Here is a 25,745-nt window from a genome sequence, read left to right as displayed (position 1 = left end):
TACACTGCTTTCACACTGAAGTTAGCTGGTGGCACAAGACTTGAGCCTTCATTCTGTGGAGGTCAAAGATAACATAGATTTCTGTAGATCCAAGTCTAATATGGCACATGCCCAAAATGGCAGCTTACTTGCAGTTATATTTAATGAAATGATAAATTGATGGCGACTCAGTAAATAAAATTAGCCAAATTATTGTTGGATTTGAAAAACAATTGATTTCTGCCAAATCAACTGTATTTCGACACAAAATTTAATGATCTATCTGAAGTCAATCCTATAAAAGACTAGATGAGAGGGGAGATTACCCTTCACCTAGGGACATGGTCTAATAGTTACCAAGTCCAAACAAAACGTTCTGTGGCTGACGCATGTCAGGAAGATCTTACCTAGCACATAATGATCAAAATTCATGGTTTTCTAAATTGTTTATGGTTGAAGTATTTTGATACACCATTTCAGGAGTGCAACCTCTAGGTTGGTGTGGTACTCCGTCATCCCATTAGTTCTATAGTTTGTTGCATGGTAATGGTTGCAAAGCTGTATATACATTTTGTTCCTCCTGTACATTGAATTCAGCCTGGATTCGTTTATATTTCAGCATAGCATGCTAGATTTAATAATCGTATGTCATTTGTCACATTATGTGTACTCGCATGTTGGATTAGTAAACCTTGCCTGTACCTCTTGTAAAACATCTTTTCAGCTTGATGTGCTAATAGTTCCACGTTTTCAAGGATATGTTCTGTTTACTGAAAATTGAATACACCGGATGCACTTGGGGTTTGCTAGGTCATTCTAGCAAATGTATCTATGGGTCCACTTGGTACACACTTTATCCACTTCTTATGAATGGTCTTCGCAATTCAACGAGGCTCGCAACTTGTGAATGGGCCGTCCAGTATTTTCAAATTTGTCATACAATTTGTAACCTCTTGCAAGCTTTAGTTCAGTGGAGGGGTTTGTAGTCTGTTATCCTGAATAGTTACCCTTATAGTTGGCCAGTTTGATAGCACATTGAGTAGAGTGCTAGCTTCAATACCTGTTCAGGAAATTAACGTAGTAGTATAATATTGCAGTATTTCATTGTGTATTTTCACGTTCTTCTTGGGTAGAACAAAAATGATGATGTCCAGGATGCTTAATATCTCATGCTGGCAGTGTCTTTACTGTTTTACTAATTGGTCATGACCGATCCTTTTGCTTTTTTGTGTTTTTATTCATAGATCTCTATTAAATCACCATGTCTGCAGGCCTGTTAGCCAAACCGCAGATGAGGGGCCTTTTGGCCAAACGCCTTAGAGTCCACATCATTGGTGCGTTTGCTGTTTCCCTTAGTGTGGTTGCACTTTACAAGGTAAGTAGTCTCTGGTTGTAGGTCTGTGGCCAAGAGGCGCCAATCGCAGGATGTAATGAGGAATTGTGGCAAATGTGTTCATGTTGCAATGATTCACAGAAGCAACATTGCTCGTACAAATTAACAAATTTACACAGATTGGTGTTTGCAGTATGTAATGTATGCTTGAATGCCACAACGACACTTTGTTCTTTTCTTTTTTTATATAAAATGACTTTCATAACGACCGGGCGCTAGCAGTGTAGCATCTGTTGAAGCCAGAAATGAAACTGGTTATCTTATTGAGAGATGCCTAATTTACTAAATAGCTCTGCTGTCAAGTCGTGGGTGAAGTGCATGTTATGGAGATGCCTTTGAACGCCATCTTTGTAATGCTGTATATTTTACATGGGTTATACGCTTTTTGCACCCCAGATAAAGTGTTGTTTTCTCACAGTATTGTCGGTTTAAAGGATTCAGTCTAGTGTCTGGATATTGTCAGCACTTGCGCCTTTATCCTTTTTACTGCAATTTTTTAACCCCATCTCGAAAATCCCTTTTTTAAAAGCCTATTTTCATCTGCTTGTTTATTTACAAAGTGTAGGCTTGTTCCACCTCTTTTTAAAACCACATACAGAATATTACCTCTTCGTGTTGGCGTCTGAACCTTCATGAACTCTTAGTTCAGTGGCTGGATGCTGCTTTTCTGAACCATCATGCCTGGTTTCGAGCAATACACGCAATTTATTTTATTAATTTAAAAAAGGTTTTATGAGCTATCTGGCCTTGGAACAATGTTTGTGTAGAATTGGTGCTTCTGTACTGAGGGGGGGGGGGAGGGAGGTGGTCTTTCAAACCCACCATATAAAACTTAAGGAACGCACAGCCGACAAGAAGCAACACTGTTTATTACTGCTGGGCGAGCACAAACCGAACAGTGAACTGGAAGCTGACCATCTGTACATACAGTGCTATACTATGAATATAATGGTCAAGGCATTAGACACTGTTAAAGCTTGAAGGTTTGTAGTTTCTACTGTTGCCAAGAAAATCATTGGCTACGCTACATATCCCTTGAGCGAACGCATGTTAGTAAAACATGATTGGAATAGAGAAACAGTATCCCAACTCCTCACCTCCCCGTGTGGTGCTGCATCGATTATCACCCCACCCCGGCACAATTTGCAATTAGAACACCATTTGTGCTGACCACAGGAACTTTAATATACTGCCATTGGTTAGTACCATTGAGAAAAGAACACGAGAGACCCTGCTTCTGGTGGGAAGGGAGACATTCACATGGTACCTGCTAGATATTGGCCATAGCAAACTGTAGTGGACACCCTGAAGGCTAGCCACCTCCCAGGGGCAGTGAAATGTGCCGTTTGATGGGTCCTTTCCTGGGACGCCACTTTGCTCAGCTTCCCGTTCCCATAACCACCTGCCAATAAATAGGCACTCGTAGCACATGACCGATTTGCTGGCTTGGATCCACTTCCCTTCACCTCATGTGCCAGCAGGATTGTCTTGCTGCCTTGCTTTTACATCAACTAGTGTTTTTAGCTGCTTCATTCTGCCAGTGACGTGCAGCTTGGGCTCTGTCCTACTCCTACCTGGCCCGCGCACTGGCGATCATGCGTCCAGAGCAGGGCTCCCCACGACATCCCTGCTGAATGCTTTTGCTGGGTTTATTGGTGGGGGGGTGGTCCCGTGAACCAATAATACACATTCATGCATTCGTACCCCTGTGGTTTCCAACTGAGTCTTTGTTCATGGCGTGACTGCAATTTGGCTGTTTCTTCACCCTGCGAGGGTGCCCTGTTCTCTCCCCCCGACCCCACCGCCGGCTTACTTTCAAAAGTGGTAGGTGTGCCCCTCACCCACTCCCCGAAACCCCTATTGGTGCTGAATCAGCTCCTTTAATACACTTACATGCGTATTCGAAAATGCTAATGAATGAGGCAGGTGTTGGACGGTGTTCCAGACTGCACTAGGGATTTCAGCTGTTCTTGGTTTTGTGTTTTGAATCGGAATACTTTCTAGCAGGGAAGTTGTAGAAGACACTTGAACAATTGGAATTGTCACATCTTTAAAATTAAATTGTGCCTGTCTTGTTTCACTTGATTACTGGGAAGCCATAGTGTCACTGAGGCGTGAAATAGATGGCACCTGTTTGAATAGTGGAATACATTCTGCACTGAGTGAGGTCTTATATCTAAATAATGGTGGGCAAGTAGTAATTTGGGGTTCTTCCCTATTGGAAATGCAGGAGAGCTGTAGCCAATCCCAAAGTGGAATTGTCTGCCTTTAGAGGGAAAGGCAATCCGCACTTAAAGGGAAGGGTGTCCTTTCCTTTTACTCATCACTTGGGACTGATGGGCTAATGAAGAGCCCACCAGTTATGAAAGGAATTGGTGGCAATGATGAATAAAATTGCTGGAATCCTCTTCGTAGATTGCAGTGAGGGCATCTATTACATTAACCCCTTATTCCCTGTTTTACATTCCCCGTTTGACTTCCAAAAGCAAGGTCACTTGATCACTTTTGCTTGTTCCTTGCTAGTTATGAGTTGCTGTTGGGGCATGTGCATATGCATCTGATTAAGCCAACTCTAGCGTTGCGCTACCATAGGATTTCAAAATGCGCTGCCTTTTTGTCCTTGATGGGCTGAGGAATCACTGCTGTTTGATTATCGCCTGTGCGCAATTAACAGCTTGGTTTACAGCATTGCTTTCTGTGCTGCTTGGTTGGTAAGGCTTCTGTGAGGAAAATTTGATGACTGTTGGAAGTAACAACTTCTAAGCTTAGTCGTACATATTTACTCTCCTAGACCTGGTCCTCCTAATTTTTTATAGAATAGAATCCCAACCATTCCAATTAGTTTACCATTTCTAGTGTCATCCCATCTTTTGGATCCTAATAACACGTAAACATTGCATCTTTACAACCTATACACTTATTGGGAGAACCGTGTACAATATCCTACTTAGTGAGTGTGACAGCTTTGTAGTAATTATAAAAGGAGCCATCCAACAAATTCTAGGATGTTCTCATCTCAAAAGGTCGAACATTTTCTACAAAACCTTTTTTTATTTTGTAGTTGTATTATTCAAGACCAGGGGCCCCTTTTATGCAGCGTACTAAGTCACGCGGTCATGTTTGTCTTCATGCAAACATTTATTTTCTCTCTCCATCCTCATTTAACTTTTAAAAAAAGTAAATGACTCGTTAGTTCCTCCTGGATATGTCAACACTATTTCTGAGGCACATGCAATGCAAATATTGTACCATTTGCTCGTAAATGGAGTTTCTCATTATCTCTCTCATAGGAGCGCCACTGACGCACTGCTTTTAAATTATTTGCGATTTCCTAGTGCACAAATATTTTCCTGTATTCTATTCTTACCTCAAACCGCCACTGTTAAAATGGCGAGTGTGCTCGCAACGAGCCAGTGAAAGCAGAGAAACTTATCCGCAGGCTATGGGTGCTTAGACTTTTAGGCGACCGGTCTGGCATCGGACTTCATTCCTAAAACAGCTAGACAAACTTGGGTGGCTAGAGGGCACCAAGTGAAATGACTTGGAGGGTGTCTAGGGATTGAGTTTACAACACAGCTTTCTGTAACTTCTCAAAGCAAACTGCATCACAGAAACTGCGTGTGTTTGTGGGGGGAGAGGGCAGGGGAAGTGAGGCCATCTGGGGAGTGGGGCACTTGATGAGGGCAGTATTTTTTTTCAGCCGTTTTTCTGATAATCACGGCTATATTCGGGGCTACAAAGGACTACGGATAGCCGCGGGTAAGTAGTTCTGTGCCTGTTGTTTTAAAAAATATATATATTTTGACTGCTATAGTTACGTGGAGGGGTGAAAAATCACTGGCCAGCCAGGTCTCCAATCATACAGTAACCAGGACGGACCCTGCTTAGCAAGTGAGGAAGGGGCCAGCCTCCTCAGGCCATGTTGCCCGAAAGAGCCAATGTTACAAGACCACGGGCCGACCCTTTTCTTGCTTTGAAACTAAGCATGGTCAGTCCTGGTTACTGCATGGCTGGGAGAGTCCACAGTCCCGAATTATGTGTGCTTTTAGTGTTACATACCTCGTAACACCGGGCATCCACACTACTTTTTTTTAAAAAAATTTTTAAACCGTGCTACTGTCAATCCTTACTCGGAGACCAATGCCTTTTGCTGAATTGTAAAGCAGAAAGCCACAATGTACACTTCTGCCTAATCTGGTTCTATAAGGATTTATAAATTTGAGCGACACTATGGTATATGTAATTTAGTATTGTTGAAAACCAGACATGGGGGGGGGGGGGAGAGGAGGGGAAATGAGGGCAAGCAAGTCATGAGTATTTGCCCACGATGCAGCAAGAGTTTGCAATCCTGGACGCTGTTGCAGTTATTTTCCCCTAATTGCTGCTTTTCAGGGCACAAATACAGCATGTGGGTGGACAGCGTAACCTTTCTTCAGAGGGCAAACTCTACTTATTTTTTTTATTTTTTTTTTTAGGTTGGCAGGATGCTCAAATATTTGGTTATCAGGATTTTACTCGGGTTGTCATGTTCCCAGTGCAGACGTTTAATCACAAGACCACAAGCAGTTTTGTATTGGGATTTAGTTTTTCAGGGAATATTTCACGACAGATGGCTGGGTTTAAAGGGTGAGCACCTTTTATGCATTGGCAGCATAATCATTTGAACATTTCGTGTCTCGAGTTATTTTTCTGGTATTTTTTACTTTTAAAAGTCCAATGCTATTTTGTCTTGCGCACTTTCTAAGGAGTAGGTCTATTGAACTGCATTTGTATAATTTCACTTTTAAGATTATGTCCACTTCACTTAATGTGCATATAATCGTGGGTGACAGCTTTTGATTTTCCCTATGGGGGCAAAAGTACTTGGGCATAGCTTATTCTTGCAGCTGGTAATCTATTTTTTTTTCCCCTTTTTTACGCTGCTTGAATGCTTTATTTGGGGTTGTGCGATGCACACTGCTTAACCAGTCTGTGATCCTCGGCAAGTAATTTAATCGCACAGGGAATAAACTAAAAACATTGGGAGTTCTCAAAGCCTGCCAAAAAAAAAAAAAATTATATATATATATATATATATATATGTGAAAAATCAATGGTGACCCTGTCTCCCATTCGTCCAATAACGGGACTGACCCTGCTTAGCTTCAAAGGGAGGAAAATGCCAGCCTCCTCAGGCCATGGTGCCTAATCAGTGAGGCAAAGTTAGAAGACCACTTGGAGCAACATGACTGAGGGGACCGGACCCTTCCTCACTTCGAAGCTAAGCCGGGTTGGCCCCGGTTACTCCATGGATAGGAGACAGTCCAGTCTGCTGCCGTGTGTTCTGTTATGTATCTCATAACATACTAAAAACACATGGCATCCTCCTTTTTTTTTTTTTTTTTTTTTAAATGTAAACTGTGCTACTACACTTTTGCTGAATTGTATTCTGGTATTTGTAATCTGCCGGTCAAGAGAGGGTCAGTAATGGCACAATTCTACACTTTTTGCCTAACCTAGTTCAATAATTTATATATTTGAGTGACAATATGTAACGTTAACTTTTCAGTTAAAGCAGATTATTGTTCAAAGCCAGACATGAGTGTGAGGAAGGGAAATGATGAGGGAAAGTAAGTCATGAGTATTTGCCCGCAATGTGGCAAGGGTTTCTGATCGTGGATCTAATCCTGGACTCTGGTGCAGTTATTCTCCCCTGATAGTGGCTTACTTTTGTGACCTAAGAGGGTGGACCCACCACATGTGTGTTTTTTGAGGTTGGCAAGCCTGCTCAAGTATTTGGTTACCAGGATAGTACTCTTGGTTGTCATGTTCCCAGTGCAGACTCTTACCCCCAAGACCATGTGCTTGTTTTGTATTGGGATTTTGTTCAGGAAATATTTCACGACAGATTGCTGGGTTTAAATGGTGAGCACCTACTTTGCTTGCATATTTATTGGAACATTTCCTCTCAGGTTATTTTCTGGTGTTCATTACTTTATTTTATAAAGTACAATGCTCTTTTGTCTTGCGCACTTTCTTCTAAAGGGAAGGTCAAATGAACTACATTTGTATATCTCACTTTAAGATATATGTTCACTTACTGTGCCATATACTCATGGCTGCCGGCTTTTGATTTTTCGCAATGGGTGCAGGAAGTATCTGGGCATATGTTCTAGCAGCCGGTCATTTTAAAAAAAAAAAAATCCCCAGTTTCCGTGCTGCTTAAATGTGGCTAGTGGAGTCGTGCGATAGACCGGCCATAAAACAAGGGGCTTCAAGCAAGCTGCTTAAGTGTGTGGTCCATGACAAATAAAATCTCACTGCATTGTTCTCAAAGCCGAAGTCCATGGTAGTGATCTGGAAGTGTTCTAAAAATGTATGGAATAACAAAACCCCTGAGATTCAAGGAAGAAACAGTTGCAGGGACGTCAAGGTGAGAATCTAATGCAATCTAAACCCCTGAAATAAAAAATGTAGCTAAAGCCACTTTGTGCCCCCACGGTTGCACAGTCTATGACCACAATGATGACCTCACTGATCACATTACTGATAATGGAATTGGGGAGAACATAATTTGTAATTTTGCTCAAACTTTGATTACCTTAATAGCTGTGGACTTGGCCATGACAAAGGCTTGGGTCACTGGCCAGCACCAAAGCCATAGCTAGTGGTTGGTTAGTGTTAAAAATACCAATGAACATGGTTAAAAGCCATGATTAGGAGCCCATCACTATTTTAAGATATAATGTGGGAATGTTGAAAGCTATCGGTGGCCAAGGCCATAGCTAGTGTCCATTAATATGCTACAATATATAGTCTGCACAGCCAAAATCCGTGGCCACTCACTAGTATTGTGTTTGAAGACCATGGCTAGTGCCTTGTTGGTGTTTATAATATACAGTGGGCATGGCCGAAGGCCATCACTTATTGCAGTTTATTTTAAAATCTACAGTGGACATGGCCATAAGATATGCAAACTGCTCAAGGTCAAAGGCCATGGCTAGTGGCCATTTATGTGACGATATATAGTGGGTACAGACCAAGATTGTGGCCACTTGCCAGTACTGATCAGTGTATATAATCTACAGTGGACATGGTTGCAAGCTGTATCCACTGGTAAAGGCCAAAACCAATGGTTGGTAGCCTGCTAGTGTTTTAAAATATTCAGTGCACATGAGTGAAGGTTGTGACCACTGTCCATAACTGAAGGCCATGACTAGTACCCATTCATGTCTATTTTGGCATTGACACTGACAATTGCTGAAGGCCATGCTTTTAATGCCAATTACTGTTGTATTGTAATTGGTGAGGTCATCAGTGATGTGATGGGCTGTGCAACAGGGGGTGCAAAAATGTATTTGGCTGAATTTCAGGAGTTTTGTTGCGTTTCCTCACCTTACGTTTTCCCGTGTGTGTGTGTGTGTATAATATATATATATATTTCTGAGGCTTGTGGAAAATGCTTAGATAACCTGCTGTGCGTAGGCCGGAATCTAGTGGAAGCTGCAGAGTATTACAGTTCTTGTTTTGGAAACTCAACGGGATGTCGACAGGGTGTGCCTATCCCTAGTGACGTCCACTGTACCCATGATCCCTCACGCGTGTAAGTCCCTCAGATTGTTTTTTTTTTTCCCGACATTCTAGACGTACACGTATAGAAGTTTCTTTCGGCATAAAGCCATTGACTATTTAAAATTAGCAATAGTATTTCTATCGTTTCACCTGACATCTGAAACACCATGTCGGTGAAGACAGAGAAACTGCCCGTTGGAGACTACCACGACGGACCGTTCGGCCTTGGAAGGCCGCCCCGGGCCTCGGGCCAGACATTCGGGAGAGGGTGGTGGGGGGACCATTTTAGGCTGCATATACTCCTCTTCCTACACTGTTCGCCCAGCTGCTGTAAACTGTAACTATGGAAAATACACCTTTTTTAAAATTCTGCCACAAAGTGTAGTCGCAAGTTCCTGTGGTTAGACAAACACTTAGTTTGTAACTTGTGTCTTCCAAGAGACCACGTTGAAACGTCTTGTCGAGCGTGCAGGCTCTTCAAGCCAAAGACGTTAAAGGACTGCTCCACGAAACGCTGGGCCCACTAAGCCAGGCAGCTCAAGTCCATGGAGGTGAAGGGAGCCTTTAGAGATGGCAGCAACGCCATCCTTTCGGATGGCGAGGGCGTCTGAGTAGCTCCAGCTACTCAAGCGCAGGCCCCTGACCCCCGTAGGACAGGCCGGTGACCATGTTTTGGGCACTACACCCGGCGGAGGTAGAGCTACAAAAACACACACCACTAAGCACATAAGCCCAGTTCGAGACTCGACACATGGGTCGAGTGACCGACATTGATCAACACCCAGGAAAAGGTACGCTGAGTCCTGGTCCTCTGGGCATTCTCGCTCAATCGCCACATGACTGGGCCAAACAGTCGAAAGACGGCACGGGTATCGCTTGCGAAACTCTATCGTCGGTGGACAAGGCCTCAACCCTACCAGCAGCCGAAATCCGATGCTCTGCGTCGGATAAGGTGGCAGGCCCCAAGGAGTCTGTAAAACACTCTGGGCCCAAGGGGGGGAAAACGATCACAAAAAGACCACATTGGGACAAGAGCCCTCAGAAGGAAAAGTCTAAATCATCCAAGCCCATAGAAAAACCTAGAGAATCTAGGCCGAAGGTGGTACCGTCCCACATGAGGATTTAGAATCTCCCCCCCCCCTCCCTTTCAATCTGTGATAATTCCAAAGAATGGTCTCCACAGGACATTGACAGAGTGAAAAGAATGACCTTTATGGACAATTGAAGAACCCTGATTACCTTCAGAGCTCCTCCCACCGCACCTCCAATCTGTCTCTCAAGCCTCTGCCTTATCCACTCAACCCCCTTCTAAAAGGTCTCCTTCTAATGTTCCTTTACAGAGTACAGTCCTAGATCTCTGACCCTAAATCAGACCAAGAAGATCTCTCCTTTGTAGTAGAGGCATCTGACCCTAAGCTTATTGATGAGGATACATACATACATATTATGGGCAGGACCAAGAGGCTAATATGTACTCTAGAGATTCCCCTCTTAACCAAGACACTCCAGTTTTCCCCTGTCAACCCCTCCTCAATGAAGTATTAGCCAAGGCGGCTGAGCACTTCCAAATTGACACCCAGGAGGTACAGGAGAATAGAGACTTAGCAGAACAAATCCTTGGGGACCAGAAGACAGTGGCCCAGTTTAGTCAGCTACTGAAAATCAGTGCAGCGCAGAATACAGCCATCTTTAGAAGCCCCTAATCTCACATGGGCCGTAAACCCACATGTGGAAAAATGATTCAGACCCGCACCTTCAGACCATCATATATTAGAGGGCAACTGAAACCAGACTCCTTAGTTGGCACTACAACTAGAAGGAGAGCAGGCAAACCCCTTGCTTCCTCCGAGGCTCCACCTGATAGAGCACAAAAGATCTATGCCATGGGAAGAAAAGTCGCCTCCTCTGCAGCCGATCGAACCAGGATAGTGAACAATGCAACTCTCTTGGCTAGTTACAACTGCCACAAGTGGGAGGAAATTTCTGCTTTACTTTCGTCTGCCCCAGAGCCACTCAAATCCCAAATAGCACAAGTGGCTGCAGATGGGACTCTCCAATTTCGACGCAGAGGACAATGCCAGGAGAGTAATTGCCGAAGGGGCCATTATTAAAAGCCATGCGCGCCAGTCCTTTTTTTAGACCGGAAACACAGGCCACTCTAAACATGCATGCCAGTGTAACCTAACGTGCTCTTGGGTAAGGCTGTTGAAGACACACTTAAGATAGGAAAGGACACGTATGACACACTTAAATCTTTAGGTCAACTCACTAACAAGCCTTCAGGACAAAGGGGTAACAGTCATTTTCACCATTTTCAAGTCCGAAACTCCCAACGAGGATCCAGCTACAATCAAGGCCAGAATCCCTACTGGAGAAATAATCAAGGACTATCCCAGAGGACAATGCAGTGGTTGGGGCAGAGGCCCTGCTCGAGGTGGCACTCCACGTCAGAGCAAGTGACATTCTGCTTCAGGTGCCCTCCCAGGCTTATCCAGTAGGATGCATTTCCAGCTTAACCCACGCATGGGAGGGTATAACCTCAGAAAGGTGGGTGCTGTCAACAGTTGCAGGCAGATACTGTATAGAACTACTCCCAACGTCCCCACGACCACCCCCCCCCACGACACAAGATCCACTCAGAAGAGCATCAGTGTATCCTCCTCGAAGAGATAGCTACACTTCTATTAAAGGACGCCATAGAGCTACACTTCTATTAAAGGACGCCATAGAAGTCGTCCCGGCCAACCAGGTGAACAGTGGTATTTATTCAAATTCTTTCCTTGTGCCAGAGAAAGATATAACAATGCGCCCAGTATTAGATTTACGCCCTATGTCAAGTCACAAAAGTTTGCATGACTACGCTATAAGAGGTAATCCCTCTACTAAAAAGGGATTACATGGCAACACTGGATATGAAGATGCCTATTTTCATATTTCAATGTTCCCAGCGCACAGAAGATTCTTGCGATTCAAGATGGCGAACCAGCACTACCAATTCAAGGTGCTGTCCTTTGGAATAGCCTCGGCTCCAAGGGTATTCACAAAGGTACTGGCGGTGGTGGCAGCGCACCTGCGCAGGGAGGCAATCCCAGTGTACCCTTAGCTGGACGACTGGCTCGTTACTAGGAATCACTCCCTGATTTGCAGACAAAACATTCAGAGAACAATCAACCTCCTCTTTCAATTGGGCTTCATCAACAAGAAAAAGTCAAGCCTAGTGCCATAACTTTAAAACAGTTCCTAGGAGATGTCTTAAACACAGAGGAGGGTCTGGTCTTTCCATCAGAGGAAAGAGTAAAAAATGTTACTGCAAATACCACCATCAGGCCGGCTGCCAGATAAGGGTGCGCAAAGCTATGCCTTTCTGGTTCCTCAAGTGTGCCTGCGACCCATGAAGGAGTGGTTGGCGAAACGGTGGTCTCGGGCAAGTGGTCAGTGGGACGATCTAGTGGTCGTTTTGCCAACACTTGTATAAAAGCTTTGCTGGTGGACAAGAGAAAATCTTAACTAAAGGGAAACCTTTCTGTGATCCAGAGGTACAGGCGGTTGTCATGACGGATGCCTCACTGGCAGGGTGGTGGGCGCCCTCACTACCTTCACCACACAGCTCGGGGCCTGTGGTCTCACACTGCAGCTCAGAACCACATCAATCTGCTGGAACTTCTGGCAGTATTCAAAGCCCTGCGGGCATTCGAACCCCATTTAGCAAACTCTGTGCAGATCCTAATGGACAGCACTACAGGCTTGCACAGAAAATTTGGAGATGGGCACTCAAACGGAAGATGTCCTGTCGTCACATGGTTCAAGAGAACTCCACTCTCTAGCAGACTTGTTGAGCAGAGATCCCCTACCAGAGGAACACGAGTGGCGTCTACAAGGAGTCATCGTAGAACACCTCTTCTCTCAATGGGGTTTCCCAACTATAGACTTATTCGCCACAAGCAAACAGTCAATGCCCAGACTTCGCGTCCAGGTTCCCCCAGCCAGGCTCCAAGGGGGAATGCCCTATAGATGAACTGGTTAGGGAAATTTGCTTACGCCTGCCCCCCCTCCCATCCCCCATGAGGAAGTTGGTGAACAGTATGCACAAGGAACTGATGACGCTTATCCTACTTGCTCCTATGTGGGCAAGACAACCATGGTATCCACATCTGCGCAAACTGGCGATGTCCGATTCCCATAACTCCCATGCCAGTACAACCTACTCACCCAGCACGAGGGACTAACTGTGCAGCCGCACTCATGAACTTGGCAGCATGGATCCTGTAGTCGGAGTTCGGACATCTCAACCCGCCACAGAGATGCATGGATATCTTGAAAGAATCAAGGAAACGAAACACTAGACACTGTTACTTTACAAATGGAGAAGATTCGTAATTTGGTGCCAGGCTAAACGGATCAACCCCATAGTGTACGCCATCTCACATTCTAACTTGTATGCTGCGTTTGCTAGATGCAGGGTTAAATAAACTCCCTAAATTCCACCTGGTGGCTTTGTCAGCCTACACGACCTCTCATGATGGAAAGTACCGGTCATCAAAGCTTTTATGGAAAGAGTAAAGAGACTCCACCCTCCAATTTCTAACCCACCGCCAGGTTGGGACCTCAATGTGGTACTCGATAAGCTCACGGGACTGCCTTTCGAGCCTATGCACAAGTCTAGTCTCAAACACCTGACTTATGAAACTGCCTTGTTAGTGACCATCAATTCCATAAGAAGGGTTCGGTGAAATCCAAGCATTGTCAGTACAGGATCCTTTCTTTGTTGTACAGAAATACAAGCTGGTTTTACGTACTCGCCCCAGATTCTCACCTAAATTAATCTCCAAATTTCATGTAAACCAGTCAATTGAGCTACCGGCTTCCAGGAACCCAACAGCTCATCTGAGGTAAAACTCCACACACTAGATGTGAGGAGAGCAGTCCTCTACTACGTAGACCAGACCGCTAAGAAAAACAGATCAATTGTTTGTCTCCATAGCGCCAGGCAGAGAAGGTGACTGATCTCTAAGAATGCCATCTCTAGGTGGATAGTCGGATGCATCCACTGTGCTATTCCCTATCAGATAAAACGCTGCCTTTTATGCCCAGGGCTCACTCAACCAGAGGTATTGGAGCCACTCTGGCTTTCATTGCAAATGTCCCCTTATACAGTGTTTGCAAGGCAGCTACATGGAGCTCTGAACATACTTACTCAGCACTACTGCATTGGCACCCAATCAAAGACAGATACACAAGTGGGGTAAGCGGTCCGAAGACTTTTATTTGCTCATGAACCTTCTCGCATCCCACCTTCTTCCACTGCTCGCTAAGCTAGGCACAGCATGTGATCTAAGCGGATTCCACAAGCCTAAGAAGGGATACATTACTGGCTGTAATCGTATTTCGGATGCTTGTATTTGCTTAGATTCACATGCGACCCACCATTCCTCTCCTCGGAGAGAAGGCGCATGGATGCCTATGAGCTTGTCCAAGTTGTATCTGCGTGGATACAACACCTCATGTCAGAAAAATAACAATTTGAGGGACCTACACGCGAGGGATAGTATTACTGGCACGCCCCGTCTACGTCCTTTTTCGAGTTTCGAAAACAACTGTAATACTCTACAGCTTCCACTAGATGTCGGCCTATGCACAGCATGTAAATCTATGCAGATACAAGCATCAGACTTACAATTACGGTAAGTAATGTTATATATAATTTTCACGGCCGCTACTGCGGGCCGTGAGATTAAGTTGCCAAACTCATAGGAAGAGCGCTTTTCGTCGGCTTATAACTTCGCTCCCCTGGACAAATCCTAACCAAAATTTACAAAAAAAAGTATATGTTTTGCCTCTGAATTTCTTCCCCAAGTTGGGCAAGTTTTCGCGTGTGGGGCAAAGTTATAGGGGGTCCTACATTTCTTTTTTTTTAATAGGCTGGTTGGGGAAAAACTTTGCGCACGGCTACAGGCTGGACGGATTGTCACCAAATTTGCAGCAGGAGCTGGGGGCTTGGGTCAGAGTGTTTGGAAATCCGACCAGTAATTCTTTTGCAAAATACTGAAAAGCATGTGCCAAAAAAAGTAGTGGTGATCTGCTCCATGGATCCATTTCTCTGTTCGCTCAAGTGTCATTGGCTCGCGGTATGGCGTGCTGTCGGAGAAGTTTGGACGTGGTTGGCTGGAGGGAAGCGTGCTGTGTCACATTTTTTGGGAAATCGTATCGGAGGATTATGCAATGTATTGGCGGCAATAAGAGAGGGAACGAGTGATGAGAAATGGTTCATGTGACATATGTAGGCGGGTACTTTATGTGGTCATTGGAGGCAGCTGTTGTAACGGCCTCATAGCTTCTGTCACGACCTGTTTGCGGCGACCTCTTCGTGGTGAGTGGTGGCAGGGCAATTGCAGAAGGGGAGTGAATTGCACATGACATGGGTTGGGTGGGAGCACGGGTGGCTGTGCGATGCAGATGGAATCCGGTAGTTGGGCACATTGTGGCATGCATGGGTGAATGAAGGTGCGGTTAGTCTGTGGAGGGATTAGAATGTTGGGTGCATGGCAGAAGGTCGTAGGCTGTAGGGCATGCACTCAAGAGCGTAGGGCTGCAGCATACCCACCGCAGGAACGCATGTTTGACTCTGCATCCGGTCGAGGGTGGTGCTTGCATAGTGTGGTGTGGTCCAAATTGGTTGCAGTAGGGCCAGTGTGAACAGAATGTGGGTAGGTTGGCAGTGACAAAGTAGTTTGTGAATTGGAGTGGAGTACACCCATAGTATGTGAATGACAGGGGTGCTGGTGAGTTTTGTTTGTGCATTGTTAACTGTTGCAATTTGTTGCTGCATAGCTCCATGGTGCTGTAGTTGGAGATGCTGCAGTGAAGTCACGCAGTGTGGGCAATGGGTGCAGTGTTTGATTACTGTCAGTATGGTACAGGGTATGGTTGAAGGGCAGCTTATATGTGCTTGGATAGTGTGCTGTGTGCACAATGTTTGCAGTATGGGCAATGTTGTAACATTTTGTGGTTAAAGTTGGCAGTGACACACTACTTTCTGAGTGGAAGTATAGGATGTGAATGAAAGGGCGTAGGGATGCTGGAGACCGTGTAATGTATATAAGTTATGGTAACAATTGCATGTAATGCTGTGCATGTCCATTGCAGTGTTGAGGTTGGTTAGGAGTGCTGGTGCCAGTCGTGTGTATGTGCATAGTGGTAGTTGGTGGCATGCTGACATGCATGGTTGCATTACGCCGCGGGGAATGTGTGCAAGGAGCACATCCACTGGAGCAATGCAGGTTTGACAGTGCATGAGGGACAGGGTGGTGGTCTTTGGAGAATGGGTGTGGAGCACACCTGGAACAGGTGAGTTGCAGTGTATTGTGCGTTCCATGGTTGTGGTGATAGTTGCAACATGCTACAGTATTTGGTGTGCGGCAGGAGATGGTGCAGTAAGAAGTTGTGTAGTGTGGCCACGGTGTGTACATAATGTAGTATGGAAGTGGGTATGGTTGAAGTGCAGCTTATGTGGTTGGTTACTCTGCTGTGTGCAGATTTATTGAAGTAGGCCCAATGTTCTGAAGCTGTTGTGCCTAGATGGCCAGTGAGACAATTTGTGAATGGCAGTGCGTAGGGGTGGTGCAGGCTGTGGTATATTTGTGGATTCTACTAAGTGTGACATGTTTTCGTGAATGGGTGTTTTATGGAGTTGGGTATGAGTACGTACATACGTTACGTTTGTGCATAATGTTAGGTGCCCACATAGTTGCTTGCTTGAATGTATAGAGTTGTGGTGGGTGTGGAAAGGGCTGCACTGTTGTATGCATGGTCAAAGGTGTGCTGGGTGCGTCTTTGGATCTTTGTGGATGCTGCAATCGTGCATTCTTTAGCAGACGTTTCTGGTGGAGGGTCTTTGCAATCAAAACGGAACGTGTACTGAGAGTGTTTAACAGTAAATATGGAGTGGTGTATAGAAATGAGGTTTTGTATGTGATTGCTGCATGCGTGTTTGAAAATTTGACAGCACCCAATGGAGGAGTGCTGCAAAAACGACCATGCAAAGGGAAGAAGTATTGTGTGCACTTTACTGGGCCGTGGCTCTCGCTGTAGATTTGGGGGGGGGGGGGGGGCAGTGCACGTGCCACATCCTGCCATTATGAGTAGGGTGTAAATGGGAAGTGTGGGAAATAGGCAATTAGGAGTTTAGGGTGTGGTTCACAGGAAGGGGTGGTACCATTTCGTCGCAATACTGTAGTGAGGGTGGTCTAGACGGAGAGATGCACAGCTCTTATTGTCGGTGATACCTTTTTTGTGCGCCATCTGCATGGGTGGTGTGCAAAGAGGTGTTGCTGGTAATTTCGGGTTGGAAGGAGTGGCCGCTTTCTGGGCCTGTCGGGGTGACTGTAGTTTCGGCGCGATGGTTCGCCTTTGCAGATATGTGGCGTCCGTCAATGACTTTTCCGTAGTGCACTATGGAAGTCTACATTTGGGTTACATGTAGTGTGGACAATTAATCCGTCACATGAAGAGGTTGCTGTTTTTCCTACTGCTAAAATAGTTTTCTCATGCATAACACCAAGAGGAGTATGGGTCCATGATGGTGTAATTTGTCCCCAGTCAGAGGTCGGAAGGTGTGCTATAAACAGTGGCAGACTGCTGGCATGGTCTCGCCCACTGTGAGATAATGAGGTTGCAAAATATGCAGTGGTTCCGTAGAAATGGCATTTGAGTGCCATTGGCAATACTGTTTTCTTTTACACTGTGCAAGAAGCATTGACCAGAATGTGCTAAAAATTTTAGGAGAGGCAAACAAACACATATAAAGAGAAAATACAAAATAAGTTGCTTTTACGCACATAAAAAAAAATTACAAAACCCTTTATACATCTACGATGGGACACCGAATCCCCTACCCAGTTTGATATTGTTTACCCCGCCACCTACCTCCCCTTCAAGAAAATGGCATTTTGTTGTCACCAATTGGCAATGCAGTTTTGTTTGCTAGTCTACATACAAGATGCAGTGAAGTTTACTGTACTAATCTGAGCACAAGAAAACACAAAAGCTAATAAAAACCGAAAAAAAGCATCTAAAAAATAAAACCCCAGGCCCTTAAGAGCCGCCACTTAGCACAAACTCCCCCTACCCTGGTTGTATTTATTTCCCCCCCCCATGCCCGCACGAAAGCCACATCTGGGGATTTTGTGGGTGAAGGCCACGGAAATGGAACTGTGGGGTTTGTCCAATCAGATGCTTGGAGTGTGCGGCGAGAGGGACTCCTGCTTCACTCGGGCCCAGCCCTCGATGTATTTTGGTACCCGCAAGTGCCACATTCGGCTCTATGTAAATGGGACTGGTGCTCAGGGTGTGTCACCGTAAAGCACGGCAATAGGAAGGGCTCCTCCTGCTTACTGGGGCGCGGCCCTTGCGTTACTTGGAGAAAGGCACACGCTACATTCAGAGAGATCATTTTGCAATCTATTGCTTTCCTTTGGTTCTGTGTTAAATTGCCCATCAATAGTATAAAAATAATAATTTTGCCATTGCCAATGTAATCTTCCTAATGAAGCGATACAAATTGACATGTTCCTGTCATGATGCCTACCCCGGGGACCCAGACCAGGTCCAGCAACCCCAGAAGCAGGCATGAAGTTATTTTGAACAAGCCCAAAAACCCCTGCCAGGGGCTGTTTGGGTGCAGGCGCCAGGCTCCTATGTAGTGTCAGTCCTGGTGCCATAGGCACAGGCTCATAGAGTAGAGCTTAACTGATGCAGACCATGCTGCAAGCTTACCTGATGCAGACCGTGCTGCAAGAGCTTCAAGCCAAATGAGGCTTGGAAGGGACTAATTAACCTAGGGACTATTTTTTTTTTTTTAATAAACTTGGGCGGGGCTGGGGAGGAATACTTACCTGGGACGACTATGGGGGCTATTTCAACCACGCCCGAAGAGCAGCATACGCTTCGCGTTATTCTGCATCCAGCAGCGTAATGCTCACTGTGCCTACAAGTCTGCATCCAGTCTTCTGCCACACCCGCCTCGATTTTGGAGCTCCTAGAGAAAGGAGTAAAGGTTAGAACAAGAGCAATACCTTTGATCCTTACCTGAATTCCCGATCCATCGTGCCTTTGAGCTGGAAGAAAGTTATTTTATGCGCGTCGCCGCGCCTTCTGCAGCGCCGCGCTGAACTCGCCGGCCTTCGCAGCATCTTCACATTCCACCGCGTCCTCCTGCATGTTCCCGCTGCATTCCAGCACCTAAGGAGTAGACAAGAACAGCAAGGTGAGCCAAGGGAATACACAGAGGAATATTAGTTATCTCCCATAGACGTACCTGATTTTACCACCGGGGGGTACTATTCCTCTTCACGGGTCGGCGCAGCTTCCACTGCATCTTTGCCGAACCCCAGGCCCTAAGGGGAAACAAAAGGACAGCAAGGTGTAACAAAGGACTATCGAGGGGAACCCTCCTCACCACAAGACTTACCTGATTTTACCACCCAAGGTATTATTCCTCGAGACTTCATACTTTCTCTCAGCGCCTGAATAAGGGAGAAAGCAACAGGTTACATATTGACATTATTTATCGAACGGTGTTGGAAATACAAATCCTTACCAGAATATTACCGGTTACCACAAGGAAGTCTTCACTAGGGTCAAGCTGCAATCTGCAAGGAATCGGACAAGGGTGAAAGTCGGGCATTTGAACTCTTACGAACTACATACTTTTCGGAGTCAATATTGTTCTGGAACTCACCAATTCCTTCGAGCCAGTGAAGCAACTGGTTATCAACGCGCCCCTGCGCTCAATGCAGGATGGAAAGCTCATCTTTTCAAACCATCAGGTGAGACTATAAGAGGGGACATAAAAAGGCGATCTGTGGGGAGAACAGCGGGGGTGGGGGAGATTTACACTCAACTCCACGGGTGGTTAATTCCCTTTCTCCATTTGCAGAAGAATATTCCTATGGGCCAAGCAAACAAAGCTAGGTGGGCCAGTCTGTTCGTCATCTCGGCCCTACGCGTCACATTGGTGGAGACCGCAGCTGTCCAGTTCAGATCGGCGCCTCTGTGGGAGCCAGGTGAGCGTAACAGTTCCTACTGATAGTAGAGTTTGGTAACAGGACAGAATGTTAGCCATTTGGAGAACACCTCCTGTTTTGCCAGCGTTAATTCCCTGAGAGACATATTAACCACCTGTATAATGTGATTCACTTTCTCAGCTTGTGTCCCTGCCCTCCAGAGCACATCTGACACCCTTAGGGGAGTTGTTTTCAATTCTGTTCCCTCTGTCCTTCTCGTTCTTTATGATGTATATCATTCTCGTGGTCTTTCTCTGCCCTTTCCCCTACTTGATATGTTCTTTCCATTCTGATGCAATAGTCTCTCTTCGAAAATATGAGTGGATGGGGGCTCTTTCATTTTCACTAGCTGATATGTCTTTAGATGTACTGGCATTTTCTTTTTCCTGTACCTACATTGTATTTCACTTGACGCATACTTTCAAATCTTCTGACAAAAGTGTAAATCCTTCCAGGTTCATAATCTTCGAACTGTTGCTGTTTTCGATCTTTCGTTTCCTTCTCGTATTTCTGGACATTGATGTCCATTTGAGAGTTCAATTGTTTTACCATTTTCTCATCTGACCCTGAATAGACTTATCTTTTCTTTCAATGTCTTCTCTCCAGCCCTTTTAGCATATGTCACCAGAATTGCCAGTACTCTGAATAAGCAGTCGTTGGTCATGTGCCCCCATTCATTAATTTGGAGCGCTTTGGATTTTCATATAGGGATGGTTAAAATCCATAACCCTCTTGGGATATGCTTCATATCGGTGTAGTTTTGCAAGGAAGTTATAGCTTTTCCAATTTAAAAATGTTCTGCTGTATGGCTTAACCTTCTCCTTACTAGTCTAAGGCTTGTTTTGCCGGCTCTTTAATTCTTACACTGTACCCTTGCTCTCGGACTGTGTAGTATTCAAACTAATATTTCAGCTCCAAATACATACACCATACTCTGTTTACCTCATCCCCGCCGCTAAGGTCCTCTGTCTCGAGTAGCGTGATTGTCTCTCATTCAACTATCTGTGTGTTTGAGGGTTTATGGGCCGTTACAGGCTGGACATCTCCTAAGGGCGTTCAGCAGCGACCCTTCAAACCTTTCCTCAAACCTCTACTGGTAAAATGGCAGGCACACTTGCAGCGAGCCAGTGTAAGCAGAGAATCTGATCCGCCAGGTGGGGGTGCTTGGCCTTTTACGTGACCGGTTCCGCGTCTGAATTCGTTCCGAAAACCGCTAGGTAAACCTCGGTAGTACTTCAGTGCAATAATATGCTCCAAACCAAGGGCTATACTGGTGGAACAGATCACGTTTTGCCAAAACCCGAGTTTCGCCAGAATACAGAGCTTCTCTGGTTACAGGCAATTTAGACTTTTGTTTTTTGTTTTCCTTTTTCAATTAGTCATTCATTTAAAATATTAGCTCTCAGATTGTCTTTGTGCCTTTACAAGATGAACCCTTATTTATTATACAGTGCAATTTTAAACCGATCAAAACCAATCTTGTACATCACTTTAAATGCATATTTTGAATATCTTTCACTATGCATATAACATTTTTGATACTGCTGCCAATATGAAATGCTAATATGTACTAACTGTTCTGGCACCATAAATCGCACATCAATCACAACTGTGCTCTTACATACATGCCCAAGTGCAAATGCTTCTCCTTGTAGCCACATCTGGTGGTTTTAAATGCATCCGCCAGATGTAGTACATTTTGTGCGGTTGAACCTGCCACTAGCAGCCCTATAGGTGACACCCAACCGTCTGTTTTACGTTCTTGGTAACCCTGGTAGGGACTCTAGGCCAACACCTGAAAAGCCTTGATGTAAAAAAATACTGGCGATGTTGCACATTGTAAACTTTGACAGCACAAGTAATTTGAGCGAATAACATTTTTAAGAACACTGCCCGTTGTTGCTGCCTTTCCTGAAGAGTTGATTTGTTAAAAACAGACATCCATGGGGACCAGTTGTGAGCTCTACTAATTTTATTTTTCTGATTTGAAGAGCATATACGATTAGCACATTTAATCCAGAATTGTAGGCACAATGCTAGTCCTACAATAAATACCCTTTTTTTAAATTCATTTTTATTTGACTGATAATACACCAATCGATACTAATAACGACTTGTTACTGAAAAATGCTTTCACTCACGAAAGTCGGGATTGAGTACTCGCAGCTTCAGATATGTTTTGACAACAGATGCAAGTTATTTACAACTAATGTGCGAGCCAGGAATTACCAAAGGATATTTATTGCACAAGGTGAGTGCCTTTCAAGTGTTCCATTTGATTGGTTGGTTTCCTGAAGGTTCCTTGATGCATCCCCTTATTTTGCCACATGCCATATAGTTCATTCTGTAGAATTAAATCTTTGGGCTGCACAATCTGACGTGAACACTCCCAACACACCGGGTTTGTGGACAGAGAGTTGTTCTACTCACCGGGTTTGGTGTCAAACATCCTTTGCTACTGAAGTCTAGTCTTTTCTGTTCACTCTGTTGTGCGTGTAGGTATACTTTTGTTTTATTTGTATTCACTTATAACGTGCTTAATACCAGCGAGTGGTTTCGAAGCGTGTTATTGTGTTTCTAACCTGTTACGCAGTGTTGTCTTGCTTCCAAGACAACCGCGTTGTCCCTGAGCTATCCTCCTTCCGCACAAGTATTTTCCCCACTTTTCGTTTCCATAACTAGAACCGTCAGGTTATGCTGGTTTGTCTTTACTGTGCACATCACTGTAGCTGTATCAAAGCATCCAGCTTTGATCGTGTAGAAGCAACTTGTAACCCAGCCCAGGGTGACAGCTAGACTGTACGTGGCCTTTAAGGGAAACTGGGCCATGGTGAGCAGAGTGCAGAAAGTCAGGGAGACAAAGCGTACAGATTTAACTTGCAGCATATATGGGTATTGGAAATTGCTGGGAGCTATTTAGCTCCTGCTTTTAGAACCCGGTTAGCTTGAAACCTGCTGCTAACAGAAGCTACTGTGTTTGCTCCCACGGCCAACTGGTGCCTTACAAACATGCATATGTGACATTCACCCTATGTTTATTAAGTATTTGGGCCTATCTAGTTCACACTTAAACATAATGGGTAAAAAAGTTTGCATCTCGTGCGGAAGCTCGATGGTGTACTTGCTCAGGGTTCCTCGGTGAGGGGGGGGGGGGTAGCTTGTGCATGCTGACTGGGTGGTGATACCCGGGAGCTGGGTTTTAGCTCCTGTTCATCATGTATTAATTTCAGACCCCGAGAGGATTTATAAAGCATCTTTAAATTGTTCTGGGCTGGGATTGCTGTAGGGTGAATGGCCCTTCGGCAGACCCTAGCCTAAATGGACATTATGGTGCATTACATTGCTAATAATTGAACAGCCACCTGAACTTCGAATACTATTTGCATGCAGAGATGACTAGTCTAGTGACTTTCTAATAGCTGCAGTATGAAGAGGGTACAGGAGCATCAGGGATTGCAATGTCAAAATTACTGGACCAAATATTCTGTGAAGCTCATCAGAACCTGCTGACTGAGGTGCCTGAACCTGGGTTTGGCTGTGTGCAGAGTAAGTCCTAGGAGACTTAAAATAAGAGGTACACAGAGCTCTGCGAACTGTACCATATTTGCCCTTAAGAGGAGTGGTGTTGCTCTTGTATGCAGTGAATTCGCCGTCAGCCTCACTCGCCCGCTGCCCAGCCGCAGGTGCTCCTCTCTCCGGGCCCCGTTCTCGCAGTCTGCATCCGGATCGAAGGATGCAGTGAATTGGTAAACAAGCCTCTTTGAAAGAGATGAGGTTCAACATGAAAGATGAGGTTCAACCTGAAGTACAACGTTCCAAGAGGCTATCTGCCTGTTTATGCAAGTGATGTCTGGCACCTTGAAGACAAGGTTTGTGGCTCGTTCCTACTTCCTAGGTGTATTCCAGTGATGCCCAAAGAACAATGACTGCCTGGTTGTTCTTGAGGCCTCCCAGGAGCATTCTGGGGATGGTACTGGTGGTTGCGGTTGTGTGGCTCCTGGCTTTAGGTTGGGCTCTTTGGGAGTTATTCTGCAGTAGTGCAGCCTTGCCTGCCCTTCTCGTCCTCTTAGGATAACCTTACGCTGAGAAGGGTTGTAGCGTCTGCTTTTGAATGCCTACACTGGGTGATATGTCGGGGGCACACAAATCGGAACAGGGACACGTTTTAATTGGGGTGCTGCACAGTGTTATTTCATTCACCTTCTAGCGTCCCTTGTCTGCCTTGCAACAGTTCTATCTATATAATTCCACACTAGTAGAAATTGCAAGTTAGAAGTGGATTGAGAATTGTTAGTGACCACTCCAAAATGGATTTTCTTTGAATTTCAGTTGTAATGGAGTTCTGCTATTTATGATTTGGACATTGCCAAATGGATTTTAACTGAATAATGTATTTAACCTATTGGCACTTTCGCTTCCATGGCATGTCCATGATTGCATCTGCACTAACTGTTTTGCATACGAAGAATTTGTGTTGTACTTTATTTTTAATAAAGTGATACTCCCTTGATAAGTACATATGAAATTATACAGTGATGAAATACATAAGTGGTTCACACAATTACATGACTTTGCAAATAATACATGACCATATATGAAATATGTCCTAACGTGCTCGTATAACTAAACCATTGTTGTGCTTAATATCTGGGGTGGGGGGAGGGGTCGAGGGTGCTTAGAATAATTGAGGAAACTCGTGCATAAAGCTATTTGAGAACTCAACTAAAGGTACAAACAGCCTTTGGTAACAAAAGTGAAGTCTCATGGGGCGCAGAGAAGGAGGCGAGGAAAGGGGGAAATGGTGAAATGAGACTAGTGTACACAAATGATATAAATTGGGATCAGAAGCAAATTAGGCTTAAATGTTTGATCATTTCCAACAAGACGTGTTTATTAAATATTATTGTACTGGCAAACTCTTCAGAACAATTAGTATTATCTATCTGGTTATTCTTTGCTGCAAGTAACCATATTGTATAATAATCAGTAATCGCCAATTTAATTCTGGCGATTTGTTCAGTACCATGGCTCTGTAAATTCACATTAAGAACGTCATTACTTGATGATTTCACAATCGGAATAAATAATTTAATTGAAATTAATGTTCTACTGATCGTCATACACCTAACTGCCATGATTCGCATCAAATCAACTTATTTTGTAGTTGGTACGACTGTGTTTTCTAAGATGCCAAATACAAGTTCTTTAAGTTTCTTGGTTTTATTCTTTGTCAACTATTGATCTATTTAGAGAAACACAGAATTAGCTTATCGCTTCATTTATAGACTGAAAATGTTGACCTTGAATGGTTTATAGTAATAACTAGATCAACGTTAACATCTCGTTAAGTGCAGTGGAGTAATGCGATTTGACCGGAGGAAATATTCAAAATTACTGTCTGGCAGATTTCTGGAGTAGTCACCACATCTTATTTAATGGTTGGTTGAGGCATAGGTGGTGGGGGGGGGGCGCAAGTCTTCTATGTTTTAATGGCATGACCCTGAACCCGCAGACGCTGGCTTGCTATTTTGACCTTAACTGGAATTTATGATTGAGGGACAAGTCTGCAGGATCTGATATTAGTTGTGCAGACCTATCAAGCTTTTATTAAATGTCATTTGTTGTTAAAATGATTTAATTTACCTGGGCAGGGTGTTGGTGAATGTTTGCTATTGCTTGACTTAATGCGTGGCACGTTGTGTATGAAACGCACATGTACGCATTATTGTCACGTTGAGTATGACAACATCGCTGGTCTTTGG

At 44.6% G+C, this 25,745-nt stretch overlaps 1 protein-coding gene across 1 annotated transcript in view; it reads left to right on the top strand.

The window, feature by feature from the left end:
* The window catches only part of COX6C (cytochrome c oxidase subunit 6C), a 43,628-nt gene that overhangs the window by 4,564 nt on the left and 13,319 nt on the right, over window positions 1–25,745 (top strand). The window contains exon 2 of the mRNA XM_069621431.1: window positions 1,224–1,354. Coding sequence (XP_069477532.1) covers window positions 1,241–1,354 — 114 coding nt within the window. The 5' untranslated portion in view covers window positions 1,224–1,240. The remainder of the gene's footprint in view (window positions 1–1,223; window positions 1,355–25,745) is intronic.

Source organism: Ambystoma mexicanum, chromosome 5q (assembly GCF_040938575.1).
Source record: "Ambystoma mexicanum isolate Mex_15411 chromosome 5q, UKY_AmexF1_1, whole genome shotgun sequence".
In the NCBI taxonomy this organism is placed as follows: Eukaryota; Metazoa; Chordata; class Amphibia; order Caudata; family Ambystomatidae; genus Ambystoma; species Ambystoma mexicanum.
This window is presented reverse-complemented; position numbering and strand designations above follow the sequence as displayed.